This window comes from Habropoda laboriosa, unplaced genomic scaffold (assembly GCF_001263275.1).
Source record: "Habropoda laboriosa isolate 0110345459 unplaced genomic scaffold, ASM126327v1 scaffold143, whole genome shotgun sequence".
Taxonomy (NCBI): domain Eukaryota; kingdom Metazoa; phylum Arthropoda; class Insecta; order Hymenoptera; family Apidae; genus Habropoda; species Habropoda laboriosa.
In genome coordinates, this window is record NW_017100404.1 from 1962107 (window position 1) to 1978827 (window position 16721).

Here is a 16721-nt window from a genome sequence, read left to right on the forward strand (position 1 = left end):
GGAACCCTGCCAAGAGATGTACCCTGGCTAGCAGGGGGTTGAAAAGTGATTGCCTACCCTTTCCACTTGGCCTCGTTGCCAATAGCATATCCAGAAGGCGCAGTTATGAGCGAAATACTTTATTCCGTGAGATAACCGGCCGCCAACGCCGATCGGTAGAATTATTCAAGCCGAGTGACTGTCTACAGCTTGCTAAAAAAAATTCCCCTCCTTCATTATGAAATCTTATCTCCCCGGGAGTTTTTCAGCAGCTCGCGCTTTCGTCGTTTAGCGACGAAACGTGCGCCTGATAACGGAGCGCGAGCAATCTTTGTCTTGCTCAGACGTGACCGCTTCTTGAGATTTCTGTCGCTGTTGAACGTTTGGAATTTCGAGGCGTAAATTTCAATATTTCAAATGATATCGTGGGAAAGAAATTAGCACGAATACATCATTTACCCTTACAATTTATATACAAGATTCCATTCATTTCGAGAAGTCAAGAACTCCAACTGTTCTTCTCAATTTCAAATTAAATTTTGAATTATTTCAATAAACAATTAATACGAATTATTTTATACTTTAATTCCTATATAGAACAGATACATTCGCCTATGAAAATTACAGGAGAAAATGAAAAGAAACGAATAATTCCACTGAAATCTAATATCCCATAATAATGAAAATTCAGTCAAACTTAAATCAGAATCTCGATACTCTTCCTACAAAACAAAAAGCACAATATCTAAACTACGTAATCAATCTTGTAACTTGAATCACTTTCAAGTGCACATCTAAAAAAAAAACGAAAAATTGAGAGAAACGAAACAGATCTAAGTGAATAAAATCGTCGGTTTAATCAAAAGCCAGTGAAGCGTGGAATGGTTTTCGTTAGATACGTCAGCGATCGGTCAGTATTTCTTGGGTGGCTCGTGCGAACGAACGTGAGCAGCCAGGCAAATAATTTTCCTTCTCCCGGGAGAACGGGAGGACTTGGAGGATGGAAACGAAAGGGATGAACAGAAAAAGAAGTCGTCGTCTTCCCTTCTCTCCGTAGTCTCTCATCGTCCTTGTGAAACGACTGCCGCATGACTGTTGGAACGTGGCAGCAGCCGTTTCCTACCGCGCTAGATGCTTCCGTTTGATGGCCGACCTTACTTCGAGTGCATCACTGCCGCGCAGTTGGCGTCAGCCGCGTTTAGTCCGACTTATAGCCGACGTTACTACTTCATCCACGAACACCCGACTTTTCCGTAGCTTTCCCGAAACAAATCGCGTGTTTCTTCTTCTTTTTTTTTTTTCTTTTCGTCAATCGTTCGTGCGGAAAGAGCTCTCTATTTTAGTATTCCGTTTGGCGATCGACTTGCGTCTGCAATATGAGTGTACTGCACCTTAAATTCGTTTTAACCTCTTTTGCCTTTACTATACCGAAAGAAGAGATGCTTCTACATTAACCGCATGGAACAAATTTTTTTTCAGTTTGAAAATGAGCACGAAATTGGGACTTTTTCATTTTTTTTTTTATCCTGGTAATAATCTCTCTCGTATAATATAAACATAATTATAGCTGTCAATTTAAAAAAAAAAAGTGGTATCGTCATTACGTGAAAACCATTGCAAATTTAAAAAATTTGGTAAAGAGAGCAACTTCTCTCGTATGATAGCTATCAGTTGAAAAATATTCGTGGTATCGTGATTATTCGAAAATTATTGCAAATTTACGAAATTTAACCAAGCCATCGTATACAAATCTACCACTCGCGAGAAAAATTTACATTCTCGGAAAAATCCAATTTAAATCATACTACTTTTCACACTCTATTATGATTTATTAATTTATTTTCACCCTCGTGGCTATGAAAAGGACTTGGTTTATATTATTTCCTTATCCATTCACCCTCCATTTTGTCTTCTCACTCACACACTCATTCTTTGCCTACCTATTTCACCTAACCATGTACATTTATAATCAACAATTCTAACTGACCCATTCCTACTCTCCTCTCATTGCACTCCCTTTCTTTCCCTTTCATTGCACTTTTTCTCTTTAATTTTATTATCCTCCAACCACGCTGTAGCCTGCTCTAATACCTACGAACAGCAGCGTACACGAGGAACCTAATCTACAAATGTGCATGATTAACAATAAGAACAGAATACCCATCCACCAGCCACAGTTTAATCCAAGTTTGACCTTACTCCGACTATATCACTGTCGCGCAGTTGGCGTCAACGTAGTTCAATCCGACTTATGGCCGACCGTTACTACTTCGCCCGCAAACCTCCGCTCGACTTCTCGCGCGACTTTCTTCAACAACGCGAGCCACCCTGTTGCGTTTCAACCTTTCTTTTTCGGGCATCGTGAAGGACGTGTACGAAGGGGATTTCGCGAGAATTAGTCGAACCGCGCGGCGCGCCCGCTTATTGCTCGGTTGTCTCGGGGAAATACTGACCGTCAGCTTGAGTTAGAAAATCACGTAGCCTTGTTCGCAAGTTCTTTTCTCGTCGGGACTAGAATCGTCGCTCTACGAAACGCCTCCGACCTAGTTATAACTTCTAATATACTGGCACGAATTGCCTGCCCCGTGCGATGCTCGATTTACGAGCAGCTTTCCTGCTGCGGAAAATTCAGGCTTGTACGCCTGAGGGGTGGTAAACAAGGGGAAAATTTGAAGGAAAAATTCGAAGAGCAATTAATCCGATTACTTTGCTTGTTTAGTTTATATTCGACGGACGATCGTGATCGATGACGAGTGTTGAGTTGTGATAAGGAATTAGTAAATGAAATGTAGATTTTTTTCTTTTATTATTATTGTTGTTACTTTAGATTTGCGGCTGGCTGAAGGCGAAGGTTTAATCAGTGTTTGTCTTGAAAATTAAGTTTTGCAGAAATAAAAATTCGTATGAGGAAACTGTTCCATATTTTTTTTTGATAAAACAGCGTAAAGTATTTTCATTTTCTTTAAAGAATAAAATCCTTAATGTAACAAAGAGATAACCATAACTCAGAAAAGGAATCAGGTAGTAGCATAAAATTTTTATTTTATTTTATATAAATCCACAGAAGGCTTGTATATAAATTGCGATGCATTCTTGTAAAGTTTTTCTGCGACTACACCAGCATTAACATAAACAAAGCTCTTTATTCTCGTTTTCTGCTGCATTCATTAAGTACACTTGTATTATACGCTGTTCTAAAGAATACAATTCTGCATTAATGTTACAACTTTTGTTATGCAGTAATACTTCAAACACTTAATGATTATTCATACGTGTACACGAATTACACATTTATGTTAATATATGAATTTACACGATATTTTCAAGGACGTTGCGTACTGTTTTTCAATGCAGCAATAACACCTTCGACTATTTCTGAAAGAAAACACTTAAAGCCATTGGAAATTCTTCGTAAAGATCGTGAAAAATATAACACGACTAATTTATCATTGTACACTTGATATATAGAGAAATACATTACCATATGTTGGTAATTTAAAATCTGAAAAAAGAAAAGTAGAAAAATGATGAATTTTTCCAACTGAATAATTTCCACTGATATTTCTCATTATTCATAAAAGCAGTGAATATTTGAAGTAACAAAGATAACGGAACTACCTTAAGAAAATTGAAAATTAACAATATTTACTTGTAAAATTAAATTCGATTTAAATTCCTAAGCAATTATATTTATATAGAAAATTATCGAAACCTGTTTAAAACGTAAAAATAATTTAATATTGTTCGCTTGTTTCATCTTTTTTCACTTGTGCACAATACTTTCGCCGTGTATCTTGGAATTTATTCGAAGAGAAGTAATCCCGTGGTAAGTAGTAAGTGTGCCTTTCGGAATATGCATAGAAAATCAGATTTTGACGTTGCTTGATGTAGGTTTAATCCACGTAAGTAGTGCAATTGAGCAAGGTAGACACAGGATGATGAATATAACAGAGACGGGAGAAGTCTCGAGCATGGGAAATACCTAACTGCTTGTACCGTCACAGATGCAAGTAGGGTGTGCAATGCCTTATTATCCGGCAAGCGTACTAATGAAACGTTAGTGCTGAAAATTTTCACGATAATGTCTTCTCCCAACGTTAATTTCACGGATTAAAATTCGTAATTGTTAATTGCGACAATAGGGATCCACGATGTTCATTTTGTTTCTTCACTCTGATCCATGTAAAGCTCCTGTTTTTAACGAGAATGATAAATTCTTTTACTTTCGGTCTTTAACGTAATTTATTATTTAAAAATGTTAGAGTGTTCTGTTTTTTTAATTTAATCGCCAACGATCAAATATACAGAGTAATACGTGCGTCAGAAAAATTTATTGTTTCGACCGGATCGTTTTGAAATTCGGTTTATTAAATTAAGGTGGACGTATGTGAAGGATGAAATTAAGTATTAAATTCAGAAAGTGCGCTACAAGTGCTAGGAAATTTTTAAAACGCCTACAGGCGACTGATAGCAACGAAAGGGTTAAAATCGCAGGTGTGAAATATTTGGATCACAACTCTTTTAACCACTCTCCTTATAACAAAGAGTCGTACAGAGATTCTGATGAAGGTGCGACAGAAACAGTTACACAAATTACTGTAATAACAGTAATAAGGATCAATTTTAATTCAAAATTTAAATTTCAATTTGTAAGTCTGAGAGTCGTCAAATTGTAAGGATTCTACGATACCATTAGCTTTGTCAACACTTTGCCAACCGAACGAATCGTAACTGAACAGACGTCTAAGATTGCAAAAACGAATTCTAAAAACACTGCTAAACTAATCTGTGTTAGGAAGATTGAATGCAAAATTCAACGATGGTTCGTTGCATCGACAATATTTTTGAAAACACGAAGATGAAACGAGAACGAGATATTCTATGTAAACGATACAGTAGAAAATGGTAGATCTACCGCATCGGTTGGCAATGTGTCGAAGTAACAAATAACTCGAACGTTCACTTGCGCGAATCCTTGGAAAAATCACAAGTCGAAAGGGTGTTAACCAGGTTGCCACGAATTTTGTTCCAGGTGAGGTAGGGAAGGAGATGTACATAGTGAACAAAGGCCGGCTGCACGTGGTGACTGACAATGGGGATACAGTGCTAGCTACAATTAGGGCTGGTTCCTACTTCGGAGAGATCAGCATACTCAATATGGGGACTGCAGGTAAAGAGTGCGGTAAATATTCCAAGCGGACCAAGGGCCCCGTGAGCTGTCTCCCTCGTATTTCACGATCACGTTTTCACGTTTCACGTTCTTACCACTCTGAGGGCAAGCCGTCGAGCCGGTATGAGCCGATCTAAAACCGATCTTTCTAGTAACTTCCTTCCTTTTTTCTTTCTCACTATCATACTGTCTCTGTCACCGACGTTCCTATATTGTCGAATATCCACCTACAACCCGTGTTCGACGTTCACGCAACGAACAAACGCACGTTCCACGCGTTTTCAACGCTGGAATCGGTGACCGGGTCGAGAGTGACCCATTGGCGACTTTTCAGAAGTGAATTTTTAATGTAACTCAACTGTGATTGGAAAAAATTAGATTCGTATCGGTAGAGATGGAAGTGTACATGGCAGAAAATGAAGTTCGACAATTGTAAATGTATGGAATACAGTAATGTCTCTACAAGTGTCAGCCAGTTTGGATTCTACAAGTGTCAGTATAGACGGTCCTACGCCTAGGTCTGCGTCATTGCTGCGCCTATGTTATCTCGCTCGCAGTCAGTCAAGCGTGTAACTCTACACCAGTCGGTTCCCTTTACGAGATTTCACGGCTCGACAAATCATAATAGAAAAATATAATTTCTTTAATTTTACTTTTTTTCATCTGGAATTTTTTTTAACATGTTGAAACGTAGTCCCTGACTCTACAAGTGTCAGGTTTAGGTTCCTTGCAGACTGACACTTGTGGAGACATTACTGTATTCACTATTTTTTGGCTTTCTTTGAGAAAATTGCTAATGGGTCATTTTTGACCCAGCAGGTCGTTCTTAGCGTTGAAATATGTGGCGTGAGCTGTGAGAAGTAGAAGAATACAGGTATGCTGGTAAATGTTTCAGAAGGTAGCAAGGTAATGGTAGTTTAGTATACGTTCTCGAAGATTAAGAAAATTGTTAGTTGTATTGTAAGTGTGTGAAAGGTCTATAAGTTGAAATTTTCTCCATTTCTATGTGAATCTCGCGTTATTCCTACTCTTTCGTGTATTTCTTTTTTCTGTTCACTGTTTTCACTAATTTGTTAATCGCACATTTTCTCGTGCAAATTAAATACACCGTATTAATTTTAGTTTTACTCGTCTGTTTGCTGTTGCAAGCAAGGGAATGAAACGAATTACAGATCATTTTTTGTATAACTTTGATCACAGTATGGAAATTCATCTGTAACGCCGGCTTTTCTGTGATGAAACATTTAAAATGTTTTCGTTAAACCTGCATCTGCAAACATCGGCGAGAAAAAAAAAGAAAAATTGTACGGTAGTACAGTATCGATATAGAGAGACCCATGGCTATCATGCATTCAATGAATCTGAATAACCGACACTCGCTTTGTTATTCCAATTTGAATAGCTCCCTTCGTTTTCACATTTGAATACTTTTCGCTAGCTGTTATCGAACAGATTTCCCAAATCTCGGAAATTCCTGGTGAAATTAAGAAAGTTCTCTGACGATGATCGATTCGTTACTTTATTTCGAAGGTGTTCGGTAGATTTATTATTAATGAAAAACTGAGGAAAAATTGAAACGTCTGAAATTTTCGGAATAATTAAACAATGTTTTGTTAAATTTGAAAATTTGCGTAACTATTGACGAAACGAGTTAAAACTTCGTCATACTGTATTAAACTTTTCTTTCTATTTTTTCTAGCGCAATTTCAATATTCCGTAATAATTATAACAGCAGAACAGTATTTTAATTATGGAAAAAAAGGAGTGTAATTTATGTTAAAGGCAGACTAATACAAATCAAAATGTGGCGAATAATTCCTCCAATTATTTATATACTTCTCATTGAAACAATTTTCCTTTCGATTAAAATTCATTTTAACTAATCTACGTAAACAATCAGCTTTGCATTCCAGATTCGATTATTTTCTTATTTCAACGCACATCTTATTCCCCGCAGATTTTATAAATACCCCATTTCATCGTGATTTCGTGAATTCAGAAAGATGAACGGTAATAAAAACACAATAACACCGATGAAAAATTGGAAATAACGGATCAAAAATTCAGATTCAGAGTAATACACAATACCTTCAAACTCGAGCAGTTATTTGAATAAAAAAGAAAAAATATGTCGCTTTATCTCGCTGAAATAACAAATTTTGCAAACAATTTCTCTCAACAAAAATACGCAAGGGAACGACGAAATCACCGACGAAGATAAACAGAATCTCTCTTTTTTCATTTTCCTCGTTTATTTGCTATCTGTTACAAAATTTATAAAAAAAAGACCAACGATTCAACTGGAAAGAAAAAAATGAAATTGAGGGATCCGTTATTTCGTTCCAAGCTCGTCATAAATATGCATTCGCATATATGCTAATTATTTAAAAAAATATTCCCTCCTCCTTCCGTGTCATATTCACAGAGGCCACGACACACACGTTGCTCTCAACGACCGCGTGTGTGTAACAAAAATTGTGTCTCTCGTCTGTTTCAATTTTTCCGAACAAAATAATGAGTGAAACTGAATTAGAGAAAAAACGAGAAAATCCATGGGACAAAGTCGTTGCGAGATCGTCGATGCGTTTTGAACAAGGCCCGTGACACGTATTGCCCTTTTTAGCCTTTGCCCCACTCTCTCTCTCTCTCTCACACACTCTGTTTTTATCAATTATTGTCTTCCAGCCGATAAACCGACACGACCTACTGAAACGTAATGGATATCGTGTACGAAAATAAATGATATTTTATAACATGGCCTCGACCGTGATAAAAATACGAACATTCCGAAAATACACGAGGCAAGGCTTTTCTCTCTCTCTCTCTCTCTCTCTTTTGCGACAGAAGGGAAAATCAATCGTGTGTGTGTGCATGTGTTTGAGTGTGTGTGTGAGTGTGGGACGTGTCGGTCGATCGATTCTCATCCGGACAAAGATACACCTTTTTTTTAATCACTCCTGTTTTTCACCTCGCTTTACGTAGTAAAATTAGATCACTTAGTTCAGAAGAGAAAAAAATTCATCCATTTGAAAAGTTGGACACGCTGCTGCTCCCCTTTATCCATTCTTTAATAACTCCCTTCTACGATGTAGTTTCGTATCGCCGATCGATTTGCTTCTGTGACGTGCTGAGACTTACTTGTGTACTTACTTAACTTTCTCCTCTTTTATTTTTTTTTTTTATTTTTTCTTCACTGGACGGAAGGAAGTATTTGCAGTGTGTAATCGCGTGAGACGCAAATTACAGTGCTTTACATCGAGCTTTTTGTAGGAAGACAGTTTCTTCTGTACACGTTTTAATTGTTATCGCCGATTATGTTAATATTCCGTGACGATTGTAAGAAACTATCGTTTCGCTGTCCAGTGAAATAAGGGAAAACGGTGGAACGATGGAACTAAGCGAGGAAGTAAAATGAAATTGCTTGAGATTTGGTGAATTGGAATTTCTTTTCGGCGCTCCGGCAGAATCGCTGTCATTCTTAAATAAAGAAATATTTCAACGCGAAAAAAAGTACCGAGTATTCGGGAAGTGTACTTTAATGAATGTACAAAGTTTCAGATTAATCCATCTGGTAGATTTCTTTCAAAAAATTCCGAAAGATCGACTGATTTCTCGACCGTCGCAATAGAGAGATCCCTTAAGATTTGGTGAATTAGAGTTTGAATCGTGTTCAGTATTCGTACCATCAGTCGGTCATGATTGATCACTTTATTAACGTCGCTAATGGAGGATTTGGGAATAAATGAATGATTTTAAATTGTCGGATGTGCGATAAGCGTAGAGTGATGTTAAAGTAGTGAATTTCTCCTTTGGAACCATTTTTCTCTCCATCAATCTATCTATCACTGGACACATATTTCTTGGTATAAATTTATTTCACGCTGAATAGATCTTTTTCTAAGGATATGGAGGCGTACGTGTGATTTTCTCGAGGTATCGAACTGATTTTTCCATTTACTGGACTGATAAAATACTTATAGGAGTACTTTATAAAAACAAAGGATTAAATAAATACATTTAAATTGTACATCAATTTTATTTATTAAATAATACATAGATTCAGTTTTTATGGAATGTAAACCACATAAATTTCTAAGATGTCATTTTCATTAAGTACAAATTAAGTTTGACTAATTGAAAGCACCATTGACGTAACATGAATTTCATCTTTTACTTTTTAAAGATGCATTAGCGTAATTAGAAGGTACGATCGTATATTTTTAATTATACTGAATATCTTATACACAAAATCGAATTTTTTTATTATTTCACACGCACGATATTTTATATCGTAAAATTATTTTATTATAATACGAATGTACATATTGGAACACCTTATATGAAGTGTAAAGAAAATTTTACATTAACTTTTGACAACATCTGAGTTTGTTTATTATATTTACTTCATTTTCAGAAAAATCTCCGTATATCCCATCTGTAAAAAATTTTACATTAACTTTTGATAACATTCGAGTTTATTTAGTTGATCAATTTCATTTTAAGAATTGATCAACGTTCCATTTACATTACACTCCATCTGTACATTTATCAAATTCTGTTATTCACTTCTCGATAAACACATTTCACCACAGAACAATAAGAAATGCTCAATTTATGTAAAATAAATCACAATAGCATATGAGAAAAATTACAAACCATATCTCCCTGGTACCTCGATATATCTTTCGAGAAAGACCACGACGCAGAAGGATAGAAAGTCACTAAATAAGGTGCCATTTCCTTCTATCAATTTTCTTCATCTTCACTTCGAATAGAGTTTACAGCTTGGCCCAGTTTCTAAAACCACCCGGTATAAAAGGATGACAGAAAATCGTGTAAATATTGCATATTAAAATAACTTCCTAAACGTGAAATATCACAGGTCCGCAGAATTAATAGCAAAAATCAATTTGTACAGAAGAAATTGTACGATTCGATGGAAAAATCAAAATTATCTTAATTTTCTATATTAAATACTACGATGCATGGTATACATAATTTTGCTAACTTACCTTATTTTTTTAGCAGTTATCAGTGCAGTAATAATCTACGATAAATGAAGAAATTTTGCATATAATTAAATTGGCAAATATTTCCTTTGCGTTCGTATATTCACTACCGGCCAAAAGTTTGGAATCACCGTGCATTGCAATTTACACAAAAATTTACAGAAAAAAGTCAGCGACTTTGAGAATTTTTTATCCTTCGAATCAATTGGTACGAGATAAATTGATAAAAGTAGAATTGAGATAAACTTCAAATCTATAAGAAATTAGCAGCAGATTTAATGTCGATGAAAAGTGGGAGGTGATTCGAAACTTTTGGCCGGTAGCGTATGTATGCTTATTGTTATTGAGTGCACTGTTCGTGTATTACTATACCTCTCACGATTCTTCATTACCATTTCTGAACGTAATCTCTTAATAATTGTTGTAACTTAATGCTGCAATTATGCGTGCTCATTTCACAGATGTGATTAATCTGCACTCAGATTTCGTATTGTATTCGTCCGTACCATTGATTATCGTAGTTAGTTTACTGTACATTAGGCGATCTACGTCATTAAATAGATCATTTTCAATCAGGAGGGATAGTCAGGAATTGCAATTATTTTTTTTCCTTTTTTGCTTGTAAAATATGAATTGTGCAAAAATTTTTCTACGTCTATTTTAGATTGAATATGACTACCTTCCTTAAATATTAATCGCTTGGTATTTTGTATTACACTGTTTATCATTAACACCCAGCACTGTTGTGAAAATAATTACAGAATATTCACCTGAAGTTTTGCAATATACTTTTTAAAAAACATACACATTACGAAGATGCTTCAAACGTTTTTCAAATATTCGTCACGGAGGATCTTTAAATAACGTGATATTTATCGCGAAAAAAAATTTTGGCAAATACGAAATTTCAAAGGAAACGAAAATCGAAGGAGTGAAAGAAACAAACGCGTTGTGACGATAATTCGAACTGTTTTCAAATATTCTTCAAGTATTCATCGCGGAGGATCTTCGAATGCAGTTTTTTCAAAAATTTCTGCGATTACGAAATTTGGAAATGAAACGAAAATCGAAGTATGAATTAAAGTAACAATTTCCCGTTGAACACCGTACAGAAATGTACAATTGCGAATAATCTCGATAGTATCAGCGACATCGTGTCAATTTTGTCATCGGTAATCAATTATCATCGCGAATAATTCCGTAAGAAACGACGCAAAAGTAGAATTAATTCCGATGAAACGAAATTAACAGCAATTCGTAACTCGCGTTTCTACAGTACATACGTATTAAATTCCCATCGAATTAAAATAGAATCTTAACGCGTACACTTTTTACACAAGAAAGAGCATAACTGCGTTTCTCTTCGAACCATTAACAAGCGCGTCGCGCTAATTGGTCGTTCGAATAAATTCACATTTCCTCCGCGTTTAACAACCGTACACAATACGAAATTGTTGCATGCTTCGAACTGTTATTTACATATTTTACCCTATCGCAAGCGTCCAATTGAACCGCAGTTAATTATTTCCTTTTTCACCACTTCGCCAATTAAGTTTGCACCGTTGATAGTTCGTTAACATATGTACGATACCTGGATGCATTCTCGTGTTCGAACTTACGTGTGAAATTTCTTAAATGTAAATGTTTCGGCTGGTATTGAAGAAGGATTTCACGCAGTACATTCACGTTTGAGAAGAACGAAGAAATGGGTTATTTTGAAGAGTGGAATTAAAGCGAAGCAGGATTAACCACACCACTGTGTCGATGAAACCATTCATGCTTTGAACTCTTTTTACACATACAGATGTGTGTCGTGGCAAAATATTTGATTTTCACGGTGATAAGTAATCTCGAGGAAAAAAATGGTAAAAATATTCGTAATCTGGAGTTTGGATATGAAACTAGGATATAAGTTACCATTTTCATTTCGAAGTAAAATGGTAGAAGTTTGGAACACTTAAAGTTTGAGAAACTTAGACTTCGAAAATATTTTACATCGTGCTTTAACACTTTCATTCTTCTAGGCGACTCTCGCCTAGATCGTACCGCCGACACTTTTCGCCGTCTTTTAGAGTGTAATTGCGATATATCTTTTAAGAAAAATACATTGAATACAAACCACTTATGTCACGTTCTACAGTCAAAAAAGAAAATGCAGTCACTTCAGCGTGACGCCTGCCGAAAACCGAAAACCGCTCGGCCGGTAAAGTCACATATACGTGACAGCGGACGTCAAAGTGTTATATTCCGTCGCGCAGGTACGGAACGCATGGGGTCTTCGTTGAACGGGTTTATGGCACGCTCGCACGAGAAGGTTATTTTTGAGAACAAAGACGCTTCGTAGCTCCGCGAAAAAATAAGTCATTTCTTACAGAACAATGCCTTTAGAATTTCGACTTTTCCGCGTCCTCGATAACCGAAGACGTGTCATAAACCAGGTATTCCTGAAGGGTCAATCCACACGCGCGTATAACGGCACTCTCGGCCGAGGGTTGACCTGGCGAGGACAGCGAAGATTCCACGCACCCGCAGGTAGGGCGCCACTCCTTCCAAGGAAAAGCGCGCTAAGAGCGCAATGGAAGGGTGAGTGACACTCAAGGGGCACGTTGATTGGTAATTTGTGCGTACGTGAAAAAACCAATCAACGGTGCCTTCTTACACTTGGCGGGGGAGTCACGGAGGACTCCAGAAAAATTCGGGGATCGAGAAACACATTCGCAAGGATTCTCTCGTGTGAACAACACATTCTCCAGCCATTCGATGAGACACAAGTAGGAGTCGCGATCGGAGTCGCGCATTCTAAATTTGCTAACGTTCCGAGCAAGACAAATTTTCGAATTGGTTACCTAAGATTAAGTTGGCGGGTAACAGTCGTTAGCGCGAACATTTTGAATAATCAAAGGAGAACGCGACGCCACATGTTAAGTACACGTTATTATCTAATACTTGCAAAGAAACATCTCGAAGTGATAATCATCGATATTAACGAAACATTTGGTATACGATAGTACTCGGAGAAATATTGGATTTTCCTTTTTTTACCGGCAATCAAAAGTTTGTCTCAAAGTTCGAGGTGGCAAATTTAGTTTATCTCGAAAACTGTTAAAGGTAGAGGAATAGTGTAAATTGACGAATTTCCTATGTTTGAAGGAAAAATGAAAAAAATATAAAATAATAAATATGATTGTTAGTTTAGTCTTTCGTTGAAAGATCGTCGAAGTTATCTTAAAATTTAAATTCTTCGCGCGATCGTGTCGTAAACACGGTGAATTCCTAGTGCAAACAAGTACGAATTCTACCACCCCAATTTTGGAGATCGATCGCGTGCGTTTGCGGACAGATTGCTTTCAAAGCAGGTGCAACAGACACAGTCAGGTGTGTTTCCATATACATCAGGATGCATTTCCATATCGTGGCAGTACAGAAGGAAGCGGGACGCGTGCGTTTGTCGAAAATCGGAAATCCCACTTTAAAATTCTACGCTCTAATAGGATGAAAAAAGTGACATTTCGCGTCGTTCCTTTATTCGCCGTGTAAAACTCGAGTGTAAAGTTGGACGAAGAGTTAAAAGGATAATCTTTTAAGTTTGACGAGGATATAGAAAGTTAGCAGTTCAACGTTGAAACGTTGTTCGTTTCGCCTGAAAAATTTATCGTGGGTCACCTAATTATCTTCTCTGACTGTTGTGTTACGAGAAAATTTTTTTATGCGCAATTTGAACAGTTCGAAAAGATGAATATGATGGAAGAAAAATTTGATCATAAATGCCACTTTTTTCTGGTTTTTCTTTTTCGAGATCACTTATACTTTTCTCGACATGAACGTACATATTTGACACTTAAATGCATTTAAACGTGCATAATAGTACGACCGTAAGATGATACCTTGGTCTCTAAAATTTTTAATCAAATGTGAAACTTCCTTTGAATTTTTTCCCATTTTTTTTTCATCGAAAGAATATTTCTCCCATCTTAGAGATCAATTTTCATTCGAGTGCTCTAGTGGAACAATGCATTCCTCTATTTAGCCACGAAAGGGTTAAATCACAAAACTGTCGAACAATATCTGCTTTCGTTCATACTTACTCGTTAATTAACATTTTCACGAAAAATTCGTTCTTCGAAATAACCTATTTTTTCACTTCAAAAACCGCACACATTCACGAGACCACAGCGCAAAATTTCAAAAGGAAACAAACTTTCCCGCCACTTTTCAAATACTCTTACTCTCTCTCTGAAATCTCTATCGAACAAACAAACACCAATACGTACGAAACAAAAACATAATTTGTCGGTTTCCAGTGAAATTTTGTCGAGCATGATTTTTAAGGCTAACGAGCCAAGGTGTTGTGCTTTGATATGGTATCGAGGATGTATCGCTAGGTACACTCGACGTTTAAGGATAGGCTCACACGGTAACAGTGTGTGGAAATTAAGGAACGATCGAATGATTGATCGGTTCTAAGCGTGTATAAGAGAAAGCTTCTCGTATCCTGATAACTAATAAACGGCTACATCGATACAGGTAACCGTCGAACAGCCAGCGTCCGCTCCGTGGGCTACACGGACCTCTTGGTCCTAAACAAGGAGGACTTGTTGGACGTGCTGAAGGAATTTCCTGCTGCTAGGTCCAAGATGGAAGAGGAAGCGTGGAACAAACTGGAGAAATCGAAGAAGGCGCTTCGCGAGAAAGGTGAGAATTTTTTAGAATTTATTAATTGCAAAATTGTAACACAAAATGAAAAGTAGAGTAGTAATTAACCCCTTGCATTGTAACGAGTCAGACTCGTGACGCAGATTCTGGTCAAGATGCGACAAAAACAAGAAAGTATTAGTAAGGAAAATTAATTCCAATTGCAACTTTCATTTTAATTTACAACATCGAATATTACCAAATGCAGCTTTTTTAAATCTAATGCGGTAATTAAACGGTGAAAAATTGACTCTTAGATGTGTAATCACGAAAAGAAGTCATAAGTAAAGGGGTTAAAAGTGTAACAAAACGATCTATTTCGAAAGCCAAGTCGTACTTTTCTCTGAATAAAATTTTCTCAAGAAACGTTCCGTTATTCCAAATTTGTTTATAAAATTCCGTACACCTTGGAGCTCTTCGAAAAATCAAGAAATCAGAAAACGTGTTTGCGAACCGACAAAATAAAATGTCACTTGTGATTTTTACTGTCACTGGAAAACGTGTAACCTTAGCAGCTGGAATTTTCTTTCGCGAGTAGCGGGACCAAGGAGAAGACAAGAAGCAGCGTTTGCTTTACGCTCGACTTCCGGATTAATTAATTAAAACACCACTGCTTGGTCACGCCTGTTGACCAGCACACTGTAGCATCGAGATTCCTTCGAAAATGCCTTTGATCTCCTCTCCCCCGTTGTCCCTTCTCGGTTCTTCACCAACGCAAACTTCTTCGATCTTCTATGAGCTTCTCTATGGCAGCCTCGTTAAAGTGATCGTAGATTTTAGTTTAGTAGATCGTAGCTTGAACGTAATTCAACGTGATTTGCATTTGAATTCGCGCCATTGCAAAATTTGCACGAGTGTTACTATTCGATAGGATTAAATTTGTTTTTTTAACCCCTTAACGTATGATTGCCTTTCTGTCTATGCATCTAAGCGTCAGCCATTTGCTTTTTTAGTAGGTATCAGGCAACGAAAGCTAATCTGTCACAGATTAATTACATTTAGTAATCTTCAGTCTTAGAAATTCAAACGAAAGTTAGAATTACAATGAATTTTTCTTACTAAAGTAACTATTTTTCTCACATCTTCACCAGAATCTCTGCCACGAGTCTGACACGTTGTCATAGGTTAAAGGGTTAATTATCTTTGTATTGTGAGTATGAATTATTTTTACTCGGAAATTATTCAATTCGAAGCTCTACGTTAGTAATGGTTCGTTGATTCAACACGTTCGCTGCCACCAGAGAATCGATAGCACGCTGGGCGATACATTTTCGTCCGCACATGCTGCGTCGGTGGCAGTGACCCTGTTAAACTGGCGAATTTATTAAGAAAAATCAGAATTTTTAGAAATTTTCCGTTTACACCAGAGGCTCTAATTTTTCATATTTTCACCACGTTCTCAAGTTCACACACATGCACACGTCAGTTTTTCACCGACAAAAATATGCTTGCGTCTTTGCTATGTAAATAACAACCTCCGAAAATTTTACGGGTCATAAATATGGAATGTAAAAGCTTGTAAAAAAGAAGGAAGCTCTGCGTGTGGCAAGCCATGCTCGTCTATCACGAACTTTAGCACCATCTAGGTTTTAAGGAAGGCTGAACAAGCTTGCGGCTATGATTTACCCGAAAGGAGTTGAGTGTACAGGCTGTTATTTCATTATACCGTACTCCATGCAAGCAAGTCTTGCGGTAATTATAAATTCGCAAAAAAAAAAGCACCTAAGTTCACCGAGAAATTTGCTGGGGCTTGAAACGATTTTCGCTAAGCTATTATATTTCACGCTTCGAGTGTAGAAAATAGAAGCTCAGATGTGTATTACAGGTGTAGAAATGAATTTTTTCCGGCTTTTGAGTACGATCGAGTGGTG

General features: G+C 36.9%; 1 protein-coding gene across 1 annotated transcript in view; it reads left to right on the forward strand.

The window, feature by feature from the left end:
- LOC108575326 overlaps nucleotides 1-16721 on the forward strand; it is a 99340-nt gene that overhangs the window by 74355 nt on the left and 8264 nt on the right. Inside the window, exons 4-5 of the mRNA XM_017938092.1 lie at nucleotides 5012-5149; nucleotides 14683-14850. Coding sequence (XP_017793581.1) covers nucleotides 5012-5149; nucleotides 14683-14850 — 306 coding nt within the window. The remainder of the gene's footprint in view (nucleotides 1-5011; nucleotides 5150-14682; nucleotides 14851-16721) is intronic.